This window comes from Leptodactylus fuscus, chromosome 3, assembly GCF_031893055.1.
Source record: "Leptodactylus fuscus isolate aLepFus1 chromosome 3, aLepFus1.hap2, whole genome shotgun sequence".
Lineage (NCBI taxonomy): Eukaryota > Metazoa > Chordata > Amphibia > Anura > Leptodactylidae > Leptodactylus > Leptodactylus fuscus.
The window spans coordinates 139,690,758-139,710,702 of NC_134267.1; the positions used below are offsets into that span (position 1 = coordinate 139,690,758).

Below are 19,945 nucleotides of genomic sequence, written 5' to 3' on the forward strand. Positions count from 1 at the left end.
TTATCTTCTATAAGATATCAATAATTAATTCCTTAAAAAAATCAATCATGCGTTAATTCTTCTAAAAAAAAAAAAAAAAAAGTTGGTTGTATATATTGTCTCCCCCCTCCCCCCCCCAATTTCTCAGGTTGTCAGAAATCTATAATTCTAGCTCTTTCTCTAAAAGCAAGGCATTGTCTTCTTTTCTAGAGTTTTACGCATCTCTTTGCGATTTTAATAATATAAAAAGTTTCAATGGATCTGTTCCTTTATTCTGAACACATTGTTCAAATGCCAAAGCCACAAAAGAATTCCATTTATAACTTCAATCAAAATTTAATGTACAGAAGATTGTGGTAGTCACGTTTGCCATGTCGCAATTTTGTAGAACTAAGTGAGTAGGTGATAAAGCGTTCCTTTGTATGAATACATATCTGAAAGTATAACCTCTTACAGATTAGGCAGTTCTTGTCTAGAAATCATCTTTATTAAGATCTAAGAAATCTGGATGAAAATAGACTGAGGAACTATGCGGAATGATAAAAGCTAAAAGAAAGTGATTATGATTGCAGGAAAAGTATGTTATCGCTATATTATATGTTAACAAGTTTACAACATTCTCTCATCCTTCAGCATACCATGGGGAGACTGAACATGAGAACAGAAAGAGAATTATTGTTACATGTGTCACTTATTAAATGGACACTGATTATATTCTAGTTTTCACCAGGCAGCGCTGAGGTCAGATTCCCAGTGTGCCTTATTGTACATTGAGAGCTTTCAGAATGGTACACATTGAGCAAAGAAAATATAGGCAAAGCACCAAACAGAATATGCATATGAAAAGTACGTTCTTACTGTAAAGCACAGCACAAGAGGTTTTGAAAAGAAAATAGATTACATCAAGTGTTTGTAAATGTAGTATACAACTTCAATATACTGTATGTGTGTATGTTTACAGACTGTAAAGACAGATCTGATACTGTGTTGTGGTCTCCATTATGAACCACAATACAGATGTAAACCTGGCCTTTCAAGCCTAAAGGGTTTTGCCATTATTGACATTTATCCGCATTCATAGAAATACATATCTGATCACTGGGGTCTGACTACTGGGACCAAATAAGGGGATACACAATAATGGACACACAGGAAAACCAAAGACCACTGTATGCTGAAAATAGAGTAACCTGAAATCATGGTAATTATGAAATTTGCATGTACTGTAAGAAGAATGTATGCACGCCAGCCAAAAGCAATCTCTTAACATAATAATTCATTGTTTTTTAGGGGAGACAATGCCATTAGCCACTTCTCATCACATCCTTCTGAGGTTTAGCACAACGAATGGCGCGCCTGCCAGGGGATTTCATTTTGTTTACCAAGGTAACTGGAAATCTCTCCTATAACATTTGGAACATTTTGATTTCAGCAGTTTAATATTTATGAAGCTGTTTTTAGTAGCATTGACAAAGGCTTTATTGCTTACATTTCAGAAGCAAATGTTTATGTTATAGATGGAAACCTGAAAACCCTTTATAACAATCTATGAGAAAAAGAACAATATTACATGCTGCTAAGAGGCTTTATGTTATTTCCCTCGTGACTGTAACTGTTTGTCTTGGCTTATTGGAGCATTAAGGGGTATTCTATAATACCTTCTTCTGATTTCAGACTAAAATCAGAATTGGCAGAAGATCTTGTTGGTCAGGGTCCAGAGTCTGAAGCCCCACATGTACCTGACCCCATATTTATACAAACTATAACAAATACTATGCACTTTTTAAGACACAAGAAGAACCTTATTAATGTGTACACTCCGAGGAGAATATTGTGACTAGTTAAATCTGGCAAAATAGCTACAGTAATATAAATAAATGTATTATAATAGTGTTATATACAGCAATATGTACTGTTTAGCTAGAGGGATATACCATATAAATTTGCCATGAATCCATTCTGACTTATTTTTTTTGACTAATGATTTGACCATGATTTCCTATTCTGAGGATACATGACTGATGTGGGTAAAACCTCTAGGACCTTCATAAATCATCATTAAGACGTAATAGTGGTGCTCAGAGAAGTGGTGCAAACTACTCAGTTAATCTAGGATAGTGGCATTGTTTGGTATTACAGCAACATTATTACAGTATTACAGTCCCTGATCAACTATTTGTACTTGTGGGGGACTATGTTGTAGTGCGAGACAGACACATGGACATGAATAGTGTCAGGCGCTGTACTACCCCATCCCATTTCTCTGATGATGTATCTGGGCTTTTCCAGTAAAAGTTACACGCTAGCAGTCAATCTTAAAGGGGTTGACCACTTTCAGACCAACACTGAGAGACAAATGTTATTGTTTGTATTATAAAAAGTTAAACAGTTTTCCAATATACTTTCTGTATCAATTCCTTATGGTGTTCTAGATCTCTGATTGCTGTCATTCATTCTGCTTACCTCTTGTGAATGAAATTCTGACCATGGTCATGTGATATACAGTCCATGGTCATGTGATGTGCACACTGGTGCACAGCTCGTTATAGTCATAGCACAGTAATCAGACATCTGCCTGGTAACAAGCCGTGCAGCTGTGTGTATATCACATGACCATGGACTGTATATCACATGACCATAGTCAAAATTTTATCCACTAGAAATAGCAGAATGAAGGACAGCAAGTAGAGATCTAGAGGGATTAATACAGAAAGTGTATTGGAAAAATGTAGAATGTTTTATTATTCAAACATTAACATTTGTCTCTCAATATTTGTCTAAAAGTAGACAACCCCCTTAAATGTAAGTTTAATTTCATTTTTTTACTATTGTTTGGTAAAAATGTTGACTTTCTTGTAGTAGAAAATAGGTTCTTTATATCTCCCTAGGTATGCTCTGACTAAGCATAGCGGGGTGAGTCCATATACAAAGTAGGTACCAAATGGTGGGGTTACTTCAAACAGCTTTAGATTAGGTTTTATACCACCTAGAACATTTTGTTCTGCATTTTGGTAGCCTAAGAAAGTTGAGAATCTCAGATTTCATATTAAAACCAGAGATTCAGCTATTTAAAGTGATCCTCTTTCCTTGAGGCAACTTTTACATTTGTGCAGACTGGCAAAACACAGTAATATGTGGAGGTTCTTTGTGGCAGTGCTTAGTTAAAGCATTGCTAGGGACAACTTTAGAGCCAGTTACCTACTAAAATGAACTAAAGTAAAGTAGTTAACAAAGTATCTTACAAAATTGTTTCACCATATATGCGCTCCTAAACAAGAATAAAAAGCTATAAAAAAGCTTAAAAAATACCTTTATTGTTAAATGTTACTATCTTGCCCTGTTTGTTTGCCTCTTTGTAATGGATTTCAGCAAAATGGAGCAAAAGCAGGGCACTCACCATGCAACTTGTTTAAAATTGACAATCCTTTTTTCATATCTTCTAAAAACTTCAGTGCATCAAAACGGAGTGGATGAAAAAACAAGATTCAAGCGACGATCATTTCATGCAACATGCATTTCATCAGCCTTGCGCAAGGCTGATGAAATGCATGTTGCATGAAACGATCGTCGCTTGAATCTTGTTTTTTCATCTACTCCGTTTTGATGCACTGAAGTTTTTAGAACATATGAAATAAAGATTGTCGATTTTAGACACGTTGCATGGTGAGTGCCCTGCTTTTCTCCATTTTGCTGAAGTTTATGAACTTTATATTCAGTGAGCACCACCCAGGAAGCTTTGGAAGTTTTGAATTAACAATGTGTTTATCCGATATTTACTCCTTTTACTGAGTTTAACCCATACTGGATAGAGTTGGCCCGGATTATATATGTAGTGGTGCCGCTTATGTCTCTTTTATTTTTCTACTCTTTGTAATGGATACAATGTCAGATTACACATTTCCATAAACATTAAAGTGATCTCTGTCTAATAGACCATTTTTGTCATGCGACTGAGCAAGACATTTACAGCAAAATAAAGTTTCAACAGTTACACAATATCTGGACATTTTGTCCTGTTGAATCAATGTCAGAGTGCTCTAACTGTACATGAAATAATACAGAGAAAGAAAACATCAGGACTTCTAACGTTATTGAACTGGTAGTCCTATGTAAACCACAGGAAATCATTCTTTGACATCTCAATGTGATAGATAGATAGATAGATAGATAGATAGATAGATAGATAGATAGATGCTATGATCGGGCTCTTTTGCTTCCCCTCTGCTAAAATCACTCAGATTACATATGTTTATAGACGTCTATGGGGAAGGGAAGTAGATAAATGAGCAACGGGAGACAGAGATAGCAACAGAAACACAGATTTAGTGTGATGCTGAATATTAGCTTTCTATTATAGCCAAAGTTCTTTACTCATATCAGTACAAGCCAGTATACTTCTGTATATACCCTGCATGATCCCGAGGTTGTTTTTGACTAAAAGAGAGACTTTTATGAAGTTGATTCTACTCTGATGTGTACAGAATATGGCCGGTAATCTCCATCCAGCAGCTAAGAGAGAAATGCAGAGTACTGCAGATAGAGCCTGAGTTAGAGATAGAGTTGTGTGCTAAGTAATGTACTATTTTATTAGAATCTATGGTTAACTACTTCACAGATATACAGATGCATCAAAATTTATCTTGGTAGTTAATGCATTAACTTTACTCTGGCACAGAACTTTAAAGTGACACTCCTTTTTTTTTGTTATGCAAGATTGAGTTATTGAGTTTAAAGTAGATTGAAAATGTGCTATTACTGATGCTGCTACCCATGTCTAGCACCTGCACCCATGTCTAGCTGCTGTACCTATGTCTATTTCCTATTTCTACAATACACTGCAGACCTAATATTAACATATACCTTCCAGGACCTAACACTGTGAGGATGATGTCACCGCAGGTTCTGTAAGCTCCACCAACTGTTGCTGATAACATTGGGGATGATAATGCAGGCATTGTGACCTGACTACCAGAGGTGGGAATTATGAGCAGTATATGAGAGAAAGGGCTTTAGGGAGCAGACAAGACTCTGATAAGTCTGAGGTCACATGGTAGCTCCTAATATCTTACTGAAGTTCATTGGGCCCAGTAGATAAAGTGATTTTGGGGACCCACCCTCTAGCAACCTCTAGGAACGTGGGTGTCTTCTGCTGGCCTATTACTGTATTAAGGCCTGAGCCAATTGGAGGACCCTCTGGTACTCTGGCCAACCAGCTTGACACAAGCAGCTCTCAGATGGCAGAGACTGAGAAACCTTCAGTTCATGCAGCAGTCTATACTAAAAAAAGAGGTCACACTGTGATCATGAGTTTTATTGAACAAGATGAAAGCAAGATAAGGAATGATACTGTGAGCTAACAGCTTACTATGGAGGTGATGGTCTTTCAGGCAATATAATAAGTCAACTTTATCAATGGTGTTTATTGTGCACTATAAGATATCATGCTGCAGCAAGTTATCAGTGCCATGTTAAACCCTACTACACCTTGTAAGGCAAGGATGGCACGTATACACAATTGCTAAATATCACACATCCATATATGATCTATATGGGATTTATTCATCTACTCAGATATGTACACTGAATACATCATGTATTGTTACTATTGATAATGTATATTTTAATACATAACCACTAAATGACTACTTTTCCATTCCAACAGCTTTAATAAACATGCTGTATATGTATAATTTTATTTAGGTTGCATCCTCCTACTAGATTTTTCTGGTTTCTTTTTCCATAAAGGCATTCACAATATCACTATATTGCTTGATTTGATTCACAACATGTTCCTGTGCAAGACAATATATTGTAATAAGTCAATATCAGAGCAGTTTCTATGGCAAGGAACATAATTACAAACATATTTATATTTTCCATGTAATAGAGATGCTTTATTTTCCCCTTATTGACTATGAAAAGAAAATAATCCTTAAGGTACTAAACTATTTCTAGTTCAACACATAATGAAGTAAAGTTTAATATGGATATGTGATACTTGGAGTTATTACAATTTTAGAACAAAACATAATAGTGTTAATTTATACAGTATATGCACATGTATTATTGCCTTAATAGTTCATTGTTATGAGAGTTTCCTATATTAAATTGCTATGAGACATTACATATATACATATATTGATTCCTATATTAAATATACTGAAGGATATTATATTACTTTAAGCATCTTAAAAGAAATACTCTGGAATTATGTTTCATTCATTCATTCTGAACCTATTCCCCCAATGTATGGAACTATGTTAGTATTACCTTATCTAGTTATTCAGTTCTATGTTAAGATTCAGGGTTCTCTTCTCCCTGTTTGAGTCATGTGATCTCAGGGTGACCCCCTGACAATAACATGGCTTTCTGTTCTCTTAAAGGGGTCATCATCTTATGCAACAACCTTTCTATAGGATTCAAACTGCATGGTTTGTACCCCACAGGCAGTCCACGGGGTAGGGGGGTAAAACATGCTATTACTAGCTACTACGCCTCTAGCTGCCTATGTGATACTGTACTGAGACATCATAGGATTGATAACACAGTACAGAGACAGATACATATGACTGTCAATATGGTGTCTGATCAGGGCTATGGAGATGCTGGACTGTATGGCTAGAAGGGCAGTATATATGAAAGAAGTCTGTAGAGTGATAGACAGTCATGTGAAAGGTGCAAGGATGGAAGAAAGGGTTTTCTAGAGTGCTTCTTTATACAGGACCTTTCACATCCTTATAGATACAATATGTCTAGCACCTTGTTATCCTGTTTCAGACATGTTGTTAGGATCTTTTGGTCCTGGGTTTTGGTCTATCATTTATCTACCCATTTGGGCCTGTAACTCTGCTGCAGGTATGTTCACCTCCCCCATATTGTATTGTTTATAGTGCTGCTTTTAAAGTCAAGGAACTCACTATCCTGCTTGCACTGGTTGGCAGTGTCATCTGGGTTTATTACAGTAAAGTCATGGCTGTAAGTGTTGGCACAACTGAAATTTTTCTAGAAAATTATTGCAATTAGAAATCTTTTGTTATAATATACACATGTTAATTTTGTGTGTATTCGAACAACACACACAAAAAAAAAAACTGAGGAAAAAAAAGGCAAATTGGACAAAATTTCACACAACACTCCAAAAATGGGCTGGGCAAAATTGTTGGCATCTTTACAAAACTGAGGGTAAATAACTTTGTTTCAAGTATGTTAAGCTTTCTCGAAATTCCCTGTGGCAAGTAACAAGTGTGGGAAATATGCTTGACTCTTTAAGGCCTACATTTTCCAATATGTCTATTAACGTTGTTGCATACACCACATGCTGCAATGATGTAAATTCAGTAACCCTGAAATTGACAGTGATCGATGCACTTAGTACAACTGTTCTGCTGATTATTTTCATGTCATGGTCTGGATAACCCCACTATATAACAATTGTAAAGCGGTAACACCAGTGCTAGCAAACAGTACCAGCACTGGCACTATACGTACAATTCTAACTACACCAGGGGTAGGCTACTTTTTTTGTTCAGCGTGTCAATTTAAATTAAAAAATCACAGATGAGGTAATCAGAGCACCGTGCAATAATTGTAAAGCTGACGACCCCTATACTATAGTCATATAGCACAAACCACAGAATAGGGGGGCTGTTATACTGTTTTCCAGACCACATACGTTTTCTGCTACTTTCCTTGATACACCTGTACTTTTCCATGAGAAGCAATGTAAGTACATGTGTAACCCACAATTAATGATAATGTATGTGATTGGGAGAAGAGTGAGGTAACACCTGTAGGGGGCGACATACTGTGTACCTGGATGCTGCATCCCCAGTACTTTCACTTTTCCATAAGTAAAACGCAGACTAATTTCAGCCACTTTTGTGTTTTGCATTACTGCACAGCCAGGAATTAATAAGTGTCACACCAAATTGGCAGCACTGGTGCCCGGGGACTGGATATGGCTATAGCTGCATCTGGGTACACAATGTGTCAACACTCGAAAAGAAACACCTAAAGGCTGTGACCCCACATTCTTGGCTTTGGCTCAAAAAACTGCAGCAAAATCTGCAACAAAAATGCTGCATTTCTGCAATGTGGGGCCTCATCCTTAGGCCTCCTGCCCATCTCTGAGGCCACCTGTGTACAGGTTTAGATATTGACGTATCCCTAGAATTCAGAATATCACCTAGGTGATTGCTTATAGAAATCAGAACTGCTGGATAGTTTTCCGTACTGTATATAATTCAATGGGCATTAGATATAGGTTAGCCTCATAAGATTTTGTTTCAATGAATATTTGTAAGGGTCAGTCCTCTGATTCGCTTCAGGCCAAACTTGTTCAGCACGAAGCGCACAAACTGTTATTATACTTAGGGTCTCCTCAGACCACAGAGTATATTAAGTGGAGGCCAGGGGAGGTGGGTAAAAATGAAAAAAAAAAAAAAAAGAATATACTTGCTTCACCTCACCATTAATCCTCCGTCAGGAACACCTGACCTGACAGGCACAGCTCTTTCAGTTTCATTTCCCCTTCTCACCAGATTATCAGGAACCTCTCCCCCCTCCCAATACCTTCCTGTCTCTAGGTGCTATGTGAAATCAGTTGTAAAGCGGACACTCAGGAGAGGAGATATGACTGTGCTGGCTTCTCAGGCACATTGTTCCGAACACGTCACACTATATAAGGCTACTTTATGCATTTATTTATCACAATTGTGAGCTAACATCTAGTTCAGAATGAATATGTGTGTAAATCCATTGTAGGCATCTTGACATTAAGCTTTTTCCACAAAATTTAATTCAAAATAATAGTTATACGTTCAAAACTGGAGGTTATTTGGCGGAATTTGTGAAATTTATATATTTTAAACATTTATTACTTTTATGGTAAGTAAATAGTTTATTTTGCATCTGATTATGTGTTCTCTCTTTTATTACATCACTATGAAGGTCACTGATCATGTTTAGAGCAATGAAATTGTTAAAATTAGTTATTTTAGGCATTTTTCTAGCATTGTTCCTGAACTCGTTATTTTTGACATTGTTCCTGACGTAGGGCTAACTTGTCTATCCTCTCCTGTGGATCCAGCAGCATCCAGTGGTCATGACGATTTGACCTAGCATCATGATTATGCCATATACACATTGTTAATGGTACTGACAAGTAAATCTGGCACATTTAACGACACCTATTGATCGGCATTTCAAGCCTTTCCCCCTATCTGCTATGGCACCCCCCATTCTATGTAATCCATGCTTCTTTTCTAGCTACTCAGGAAAAATTCCCTAAAACTAATGTTGTCTTTTTGCACCAGAAACTTGCCACATTTTGTTGCCTTTTAAGCCTCTTTCTATATAAAAACAAAACAATCTGTGACTTTGTCTTCACGCCACCTCCTGTGTTAAAGTTAAAAGTATGACTATATAAAGGTAAAAGCCAAATAATAGAAATCCATGTGATACTAAGTGTTATGTTTATGTACATTACCTAGATTTCACAGGATTTGTCACTATGTAAGATAGTTCCCTTGTCAGTACCACCGGAGCTAAAATGAAGGTTGATATTGCTGTAAATATTTTTATCTATGCTGTGTAGTGGAATACCACAACTGGGGACTCATTGTCCATTTATTTCACAGTGTCATCTCTCTAATAACAGACAGCAGGTCTTTTGTCAAGCAACTACTGCCTGGAGCTGGAAAAGATGAAACCACTACTGATAGAAAACCCATTTATTTTTAACTGATCCTGATAGAGATTTTCATTCAGTTTTCACTGCCTGAGATCATGGTTATCTGCATGCAATTTTTCTATGACTGTATCCTACCATGTTATAAAGTCCATTTCCATCTGTACCTGTACCTGTGGTGGCCTATTGGGGTACAGCTTGTAAAGGTTTTCTAATCACTTGTCAGTTCTACATCAATTTTAGATGCAGATTTTAGGCCTAGACAATAAAACTTTAACACGCATCTCTTGCTGATTCCACTATGTAAAATGAATTTAGCCATATATCTACTGAGCCGAAGTTCACATCTGCACCAGAGATTTAGTATGTTTCTTCATTGGTGACTCTGCTGCAGAAACTGCCAGACGTCAGCAGAGAGAAAAGTTCTGCACAGTAGACTTTTTTTTATTATAAATTCTTTATTTATAAACCGTTTACAAAGAAACACAGCAATACAAAAAAACTAAACCAGGCCAGGCAACTGGACCCATGGAATCAAATCACACAAACAAGCGTGTCTAAATAGACAATAGAACATGACAATAAGAAGCAAAACAATTAGGAACAGACATCATACCCAGGAAAGTAATAGAAGGAAATGAAGAAAAGGAGAAAGAAGAAGAGAAAAAGAAAAGAAGGAAAAAAAAAACAGGGCAGGAGGGAAGTCGGGGAGTCAACCCTGAGCTCCGTCCTCCAGCCAGCAAGCTGTGAGAATGCATAAGCCAAGCAAGTCCTTGTGCATTTGGGTACCCTGAAAGAGAATCCACGGGGTCCAGGCTTCCAGTAGGGTTCCCTCGCGTCCCAAAGAGACGCATTGAGGTCCTCCATGACCCTTATGTCCTCAACTTTATGAAGTCAGTGGCGAAGGGAGGAGACTTCCAGAGTGCCGGAACACAGGCCTGGGCTGTGTTGATCACATGACGGAGGGATGACCTTTGTTAAGTATGAAGAGGGAGGTCCGACAGGTGGAGCAGGAAGAGGGACGGTGAGTATGGAAGGGAATGTCGGAACACTTGGCAAACCACTCTATGCACACCCTCCCAGAAATCACAGAGTCTCTCGCACTCTCATAAAATATGCAGCAGGATCCCCACCTCCGAACCACAACTCCAACAGAAGAAGAAGGGAAAATCCTATGTCCTGCACAGAAGACTTCTCTCTGCCGGATTCAGTATAAAAATTGCGGATACCTGGTGGACCCCATTATAGTCTAACCCATTGTTTGGGTCCCCTTGACTTTCCACTACATAAATATATAGATTTATTGTAAAGCTTATTTAATTTAGACTAGACATTCTTAAAATGAACCAGATTTATCACAGTAGCAAGTTTGACACAAAGTGTGGGTCATTGTGCCTGTGACATGATGTACACTCCATCTGCACAAACTCTATATATCCAGATGCATAAACAAATTTTAAAACATAAGAAATCTATATTTATTATGTGCAGAATGAATATTACTGGATATTAATGGTTGGTGGTAGGCGGCAATGTAAACTGGCCTAATCCAACATTGTTTGTTAATAATCCCACGCAGGATCATTAATTCATTTTTATTCAATTTTCCATTATTTTATTAGGTAAAGTTATATTTGGCACAAATATTCTTAGGAAAATAGCTATTTTAACCTTTTATATGCTCACTAAAGGCTAAATGCTCATACACACAACATAAACCCTATAGAGTAAGACAAGTAATTAGATAGGATGGTGCCTCTAATACATGCTGGAATATGTCCTAAAGTCCTAAGTAGGTCTATAGAGATCCATACAATAGGGATACTTGAGCATTCATTAATCCCTGGAATCATATTTGTCAAAATGCGAAATTGCTTTGTTATTAGAAGTTCTTAAGTAGAGTTTAGTCAAACTTTTTGTAAATGATTAGAAAAATCTAGAATGCATTATGGATTTGCCTACGAATTGAATTAGAAGACAGCACTTTAGCTTGCCGTTGTTGTGAACAGCATCTGCTTTCTGAATAAACACACTAATCTCACCTGCAAAGTCAATCATTTTATTTATCACTCTATATTCTGGGTTGACCTTATTCTCTGTTCACTTTCCACTGAGTTGATTTCAATTTTGTCTCACAGCAGTGTGAAACATTTACTAAAGGATGGAAAATAATTACAGGGGAAACAGAATTCCTATTTAACAATGACCTGAGCTTATATTTAGCAGGCATTTTGTTTGAGAGTAGAGAAATAAAGAAATCTTTATTTGTATCATTGTTGTCCAAATTGTAATGAGAATTAATCCCATTAAAAAATTAGCTAATCATTCTAACACATGGCAACTAAAGGCACAAGGGACAATGCGTTGGTCTAGATTGTTGATTTTTTTTTCATAATCAAGACTATATTAGCAGCATAATGTAATCCAACATCAAAATAATGAAACCGTGCAAATTACAATCTCAATTGTTATCTGTTTCAAAGGAAAAAACATATTATCTCAAAAATAGATGTAATAGAAGTATGATGTAGCTTCGCTGTTACATGGATATGGTTTATTTTATTGGCATTGTTTAACATAAAATACAAAGATCTGACCTATCCGATAATATTTATTAAAGGGATCCTATCATACAAACACATTTTTTTCTTAGTAAGGGAGCGTTCACACTACCGTCGGTGTCCGACAGGTAGTGTCCGCTCCTAGTTTCCGCTCAAAATCTGGCACGGACATTAGGAGCGGACACTAGCTGTGTCCGAGACACCTGTCAGTTATTTAAATGGAGATCGGGTGCGTTCTTTTGCACTCCGTGCCCTTCCTTCACTGTCCGCATGTAAAGATGTCCGACATTTCAAGCGGACAGAAGAACCCTGCATGCAGGGTTTTTCTGTCCGCTTGAGAAGTCGGACATCTTCACTTGCGGACAGGGAAGGACGGGCACGGAGTGCAAAAGAACGCACCCGATGCCCATTGAAATAAATGACAGGTGTCACGGACACAGCTAGTGTCCGCTCCTGATGTCCGTGACAGATTTTGAACGGACACTAGGAGCGGACACTACCTGTCGGACACCGACGGTAGTGTGAACGCCCCCTAACACGTCAGAATAGCCTTAAGAACGGCAATTTGTCTCTTACCTTTCGTTATCTTCTCCATGCCGCCGTTCAGTATGAATCCCCGTTCTTGTTGCTGTGCAAATAAGAACGAACATTTTCCTAAAAACATACATTGAAAATCACCTTCAGAGGACTTGGGGAATACATGTATCAATGGGCTATATTAGGTAGGTGAGTTTTACGATATTACGATTGCATGGTGTAACATGTTGCAGTTTGAAAACTTGCAAGTCAGAAATTTGGTAGCAACAGTTGTAGTATTTCAGCATGACAGTGTACTTTTTTGGAGTCCTAGTGATAAACCTACACGTGTGACTTTCCTTACCTTTCCTCTTGCCTGACCTCCTCCAGCTATACATGTTACAAGAGAAGCACTTTTTCTCAAACATAATTGCTTGATAAGTTAAAGGCTTTCCTATAGTCACATATTAATGATCTATCCTTTTGATAGGTCATCAATATCAGATTTGTGGTGGTCCAACACCCAGGACCAACGAAGATCAGCTCTTTGAGAAATCAGTTTTGGTGAGCACTTCACCTCCCTTATTCACACAATGGAAGAGGTACGGTTGAGAAATTATATTGAAGGGAACCATTTCTAATTGATATTGTGTCTAAGGAAAAAAACACTGAGGCAACCACAGCTACATCCAACATCATAATGGCTTGGGTATTGCTTAAGGACAAAAGTATTTTGTTAGAAAAATAGCACTACAGTGGTACCCACTCATGTCCCTGGTGTTCTCATTGTAACTCATTTATGTATTACAATGAATGGGTATTCATAGTAACACAAATGTTAATGCAGACAAATAAATGTATAGATCATGCTCATAATATACTATATACATTCTGATTAACCTGTACATCTACTACATGATAGGATGATACATTGCAACAACCAATGGGGCAAAGAAACCCACTGTATATAGTATACTGCATGTTTTCCTTTAAACAAAAAGGCGACTTTTACCTTTTATCTTGCGTGTAGCTGAGCAATCACTTTTTTATATCTCTATTGCTGTGCAGTTGATTGAAATAAAATTGCAGTACAGACTGCAATTTTAAGTCCCAATGGAAATTTTTTAACAGAAGAATTTGGAAGACACAGGAAGAAGTAGTGTTTATTCTGAGCATGAACTTCTGCCATTGAGCACACCAGGTGAATATTCCCTCTATAAACACAAGAAAAGCATAAGAGAAAACTAAGACAACACTAAATACAGTATGTAGCAGACAAAACAACCCCTCAAGGTATACATACATGTAATGCAACATTTAGATACTTAAGTTCTTCTAAGTTATTATTTGAGTATTTTATTACTCATAATAGACATTTTAAAAGAAAAATATTTATATGCTATCTATATACGTTTTCCAAACACAATTCCTGCTATTTGTAAGCTAATATTATATGTGATAAAATGTTTATGAATATTTAGTTCTAACCTTTTAGAAGATTGTATTTAAACTCATCCAAAGAATGGGTGACATCCTTTTAACACTTAATCCGACAATAGCTTTATGCTTCCTTGTCCTGCATCTCAGCATGCAGCTTTCACTCGCTTTCAAATCCTTCTGGCAACCAGGCTATAGACTGCATGACACTGAAGAGTAGCCGTCCCTGATACCTATTCTGAACGTATTAACTGGATCCAATTTACATTCCATATGGAGAAGTCCATTGCGATAACAAGTTTAGTAATCAGTGGTCTGTTTGACTTCTCTGGAGACACTTAAGGCTCTTTAACCCTATCCTTCCTCTTGTATTTATCTAGGACTTGTATTTTTCTTGAAGGCCCAGAGAATGGCCCAGAGACCTTGAAGGTCCTTGAGAACCTTGAAGGCCCAGAGACTTTTAACAATCTTCCATTATTCCATTATCAAAAAGACTTGCATAAAACTGTCATTTAATTTTATTTTATTTTTTTGTCTTGTCAGACAGCTCATTAAACACTGGATGTCCCTATTGATTTGATATTGATGACCTATAATAAGGATTGATCATTGATATCTAAATCCAGTTGCATACAACCGTGTGCTAACTGGCGGTTGTGAATGAACGGCACGGGTGGCGCTTGGGAGACACACAAATGTCACCCATGTGCCTCCAATGCACCAGTCATGCTTCCACGGCCCATTTCATTCATTGGATAGGAACTGTTGAAGCAGTACGGCAAAATCGGACAGGAATAGGACTTGTTCTGTATTTTGCAGCCAAGACTGTTGGCCCGCACACGTGACTGTGTAATTCACTGTGTATGAGCCCATAGAAATGAATAGATCAGTGTGCTATCCAGGGGAAATCTGGATAGCACACTGACCATTCATACGGTTGTGTGCCGGTGGACTTAGTTCCAGAAAAAGCCTTTAATAAAAATTGAAATAATTCCTTCAACTTTACCCATATTGTTCTGTTCTTCCACATACAGAATTATTTTGATAAACAGAGGATTCCCCTTCAATAATATCGAGGTGCTCAGCAGCTTAAGAATAGTAAAAATGTACCCAAAGAGAATATAGAAAAAATTGTACTGTGGCACCTACCATTTCAAGTAAAAAGAGTAATTTATTCCTCATCCTTTAAAATCTTTCCTCCGGAGAGATGAACAAAGTATGAAGTCCATATCAGATGGCTCTCTTTTCCACAAACAGCAATATCCATACAAATGTGTCCAGATAAAACCAAGCACCTGTGTAGCAGTGGTATTGATGGAAAAGGTAAAAAAGAAAAAAAATTGCGTTAGTGCATAATGTATCCGCTATACTATATATACTACTATATTATACTACATTTAGTGTCATAGTATTATTGTACTATTCTACTATGTATTATGTATAGTATTATGGATCATATGTAATATATAGCATTATGATTTCTGACACTAAAGGCTCATAACTAGTTGTAAAATGTGTACTGAAGATGTTGCAATTGCTACTTTTATCTGAGGTAAACACATTGCTGAAAAGCTGCATTTTTTTGTAAATTGTTAACTGGTAAAGGAAAATCCTTTAACATTTGGACAGCATAAACGGTAGGAATACAGAAGTTGCTCCAAAACTATCACAGTTGCACATGCTGTTTAATAGATTTGATACATCTTTGGGCCATTTGGCACATCTTGATTTTCTTCTTTAGACTTGGCTGGTATAATTTAGGCCAGTATTATGCGTACAGTTATAGTATTAGCGTACAGTCACAATTCTAGCACATACTAGCTTTCTTCTGAAATGAATTAAATTGTATGCACATGTGACCAGGGGTTTAACTACTGGGGTAGTAGTGGTAGTGGCTGCCACAGGGCCTGGGACATTAGCAGCCGCTGTGGATTTTTTTTAATAGGCTGTTACCTGCTGGAGTAACTCCAACAGGTAACAGGCCCTATTTACTTACTGATCCCGGCTCCTGCTCATGGCCGCCAATGTTTTATCTTCTGTGGATGCTGTGAGCAGGAGCCACGATTGGTAAGTAAAGCTCGTGAACCCCACAAAAATTATTATTTTACTAAGGGGGTCTTTTCAGATCCCCAAGTGTAATGATTGGAGGACTAGGAGCGGAAAAGTAACATAAAAAAACACTTACTTACATCTCCTATGCTCCAGAAGGCTTTAGGCCTACTTGGTGACATCACAGACATCACATGGGCCATGGCCTGTGTTCTTATGCGTCACGACACAAGCCCCAGCTCAAGTGACGTTTCTTCCATCATTGAAAATAAACAACTTCACAGCGGAGTGCGCCAGAGCCCAGGAGAGGTAAGTAACAGTGTTTTCATGTTTATATCCTTCCCTTGGTCTCTGATTATTATACTCTGGGCTCTGAAAAGATCCCAAAGTTTAATAAATGTTTGTGTGAGGTCCACAATGGGGCACAATACTGTGTGCAGGGGCCACTATGGGGCATCATACTGTGTAAAGTGGCCACTATGGGGCATAATACTGTGTGCAGGAGCCACTATGTTTGCCACGGGGCCCCGCCATTCCTAGTTAGGCCACTGCATGTGACACAATCAGCACCAGAATTCTGATATCTTTCTGATTCTTACAATGTGTACGGTCAAGTCTCATAGCCCATATTGTCCTTCCTAAGAGAATAAACTTTGAAGCCTGGGTCAGATGTGAGCACATGACCTAGTAAACCTTCTGCAACATTAACTATTTCCCATATTTTTTTATTTAACATTTTCTTTGCATCTTGCTGATATTTCTCCTGACACATTTAATTTCATGTTAATATTTTATTTTCCAGCTGTCCCTCGTACAAGCGATACTCAGTGCAGCTCAGTTCCTGAGCCCAGATACGGCAGAAGAATTGGCTCTGATTTTTCTGCAGGTTCTGTAGTTCGATTTGAATGTAACCCTGGATACTTACTCCAAGGATCTAAAGCTATTCGCTGTCAGAGAGTCCCCAATGCATTAGCACAATGGAATGATACAGTACCAAGCTGTTTAGGTAAAATCATTTGTATACATTAAATACATAAGCAACTACAGTAATATTGTGCAATCTATTAATGTGATTTTCTGCAGCCAATTATTAGTTTTCATTCTGCGTATAACTTCATAAGTCATCTATTTCTACAGTCTGTTATAATCATTGTCTATCACACTGACGTGAATCTGCATATGGAATATCGTATAATAAAATGATGTCTGAGTCGCACAGATTGGTAGGAATATGATAAGCAGAGAAGTGGCAACTGTATATTAAGATCCGACCTTATGAATCTTCAGATGATGTACAAATCAATCCAATGTACTCCAGACTGCAAGCCTTTTATTCTCTACTGTTAAATAGATAATGCAACAAAGCAGCCTCCGAAAAGAATGTCAATGTTTTCTTTTCATAATGAAAATCACCTTTGAAAATGACTGTCTTATCTGGAGTATTCAGTGGACACATATTAATAAAGGCAGATGAGTCCTTATTGATTTTTTTTTTTATTATTATTAAGCCCCAAGTGCCAGTAAAGGGGCCTCAGGGAAGACAAGAGGCAAGGGCTTAAGAACTTTATGGCATTGATATTCAAACATTTGAACACTGTAGTAAGGATCTGGTAAATGTTAAGATTCCTTATAAAAGAACTATTCCCGTAGCAATGGGTAATAATGTCACTGGTAGAAGTAAATATTCCTAAAATAAATTATGTAAATTAAAAGTAGATTGTACCAAATTCTTTTTCCTGTAACGTCTTTTTCCTATATGAATAAGGAATCTTGACAGATTTTACTTTTAATTAACCTCGGTGCTTCCATATCTTAAAATGGTTTTACATTTTAACAATTTTATTAGAAATTTTAGTTACAATAAGTCAAAAAGTGTGGACACAATTGGGGAGATTTATCAGTGCTATTATAGCAGTTTAGGTCCTCATGCGTTATTCCCAGTTAATATTGTAAAATTATATTTGTAATGATATATGTCTAAAATATTATGTTTTATCAAAACTTTTCTCTATAGAATACTAATAGTGAATAAATCCAAGTATAACCAAGTATAGTTCAATACCAGACACTGTATTCTCCTGAATTCTCACTCTACAATCTTTATTAATATACTGCATTGGAGTATACGTCTCTCCATGCTCTGTACAATGTCAAAAATGGCATTGCCTTTAAAATTTTGGGTCATGATAGATATTATATATTAGTATATGTATTTATATAAGGCCAACATATTCCATTGCGCTTTAAAACATAGTGTTTAAGTAAGATATAAAGAGATTGAGACATTACAGAGTAAGGGTGGGTTCACACTACTGCCATTTGAATCCATTGCTCTCAACCATTATTAGATTAGAGCAATGGACATACATGGTGATTGAGTGACCGATACAGAAGAATCACCCGCCATGTGCATTCACCTTAACGTAAAATAAATTAGACGCTCTCTGTCTGCATCAGCCATTCTATTGTTATTTACTAGAGATGAGCGAACATTAAAATGTTCGAGGTTCGAAATTCGATTCGAACAGCCGCTCAATGTTCGTGTGTTCGAACGGGTTTCGAACCCCATTATAGTCTATGGGGAACAGATACTCGTTAAGGGGGAAACCCAAATCCGTGTCTGGAGGGTCACCAAGTCCACTATGACACCCCAGGAAATGATGCCAACACCTCTGGAATGACACTGGGACAGCAGGGGAAGCATGTCTGGGGGCATCTAACACACCAAAGACCCTCTATTACCCCAACATCACAGCCTAACAACTACACACTTTACACACTCAATACCACCTCTCTGACAGTAGGAAAACACCTTGAAACATGTGTATTTGGCACTTGCAGTGAGGAGAGCTTGTCACCAGCAGTGAATTTGGCCCTTGTAGTAAGTTGAGGTTGGCACCAACATTTGTTTTGAAAATCAGGGTGGATTGAGCCTCTAACCAGCAGAGTTTGGGCAAATTCATGGTGGAGGGAGCCTCTAAACACCCCAGTTTGGGCAAATTCATGGTGGAGGGAGCCTCTAAAAACCCCAGTTTGGACCAATTCATGGTGGAGGGAGCCTCTAACCAGCCCAGTTTGGGCAAATTCATGGTGGAGGGAGCCTCTAAAAAACCCAGTTTGGACCAATTCATGGTGGAGGGAGCCTCTAACCAGCCCAGTTTGGGCAAATTCATGGTGGAGGGAGCCTCTAACCAGCCCAGTTTGGACCAATTAATGGTGGAGGGAGCCTCTAACCAGCCCAGTTTGGACCAATTAATGGTGGAGGGAGCCTCTAACCAGCCCAGTTTGGACCAATTCATGGTGGAGGGAGCCTCTAAACAGCCCAGTTTGGGCAAATTCATGGTGGAGGGAGCCTCTAAAAAACCCAGTTTGGACCAATTCATGGTGGAGGGAGCCTCTAACCAGCCCAGTTTGGACCAATTAATGGTGGAGGGAGCCTCTAACCAGCCCAGTTTGGACCAATTCATGGTGGAGGGAGCCTCTAAACAGCCAAGTTTTGGGAAATTCATGGTGGAGGGAGCCTCTAACCAGCCCAGTTTGGACCAATTCATGGTGGAGGGAGCCTCTAAACAGCCAAGTTTTGGGAAATTCATGGTGGAGGGAGCCTCTAACCAGCCCAGTTTGGGCAAATTCATGGTGGAGGGAGCCTCTAAAAAACCCAGTTTGGACCAATTCATGGTGGAGGGAGCCTCTAACCAGCCCAGTTTGGGCAAAT

The 19,945-nt window shown here is 38.0% G+C and overlaps 1 protein-coding gene across 2 annotated transcripts in view; it reads left to right on the forward strand.

The window, feature by feature from the left end:
- The window catches only part of CSMD1 (CUB and Sushi multiple domains 1), a 1,381,920-nt gene that overhangs the window by 1,143,058 nt on the left and 218,917 nt on the right, over nucleotides 1-19,945 (forward strand). For both annotated transcript variants that reach the window (XM_075268411.1, XM_075268410.1), the window contains 2 exons: nucleotides 1,270-1,365; nucleotides 17,033-17,236. In XM_075268411.1, coding sequence (XP_075124512.1) covers nucleotides 1,270-1,365; nucleotides 17,033-17,236 — 300 coding nt within the window. The remainder of the gene's footprint in view (nucleotides 1-1,269; nucleotides 1,366-17,032; nucleotides 17,237-19,945) is intronic.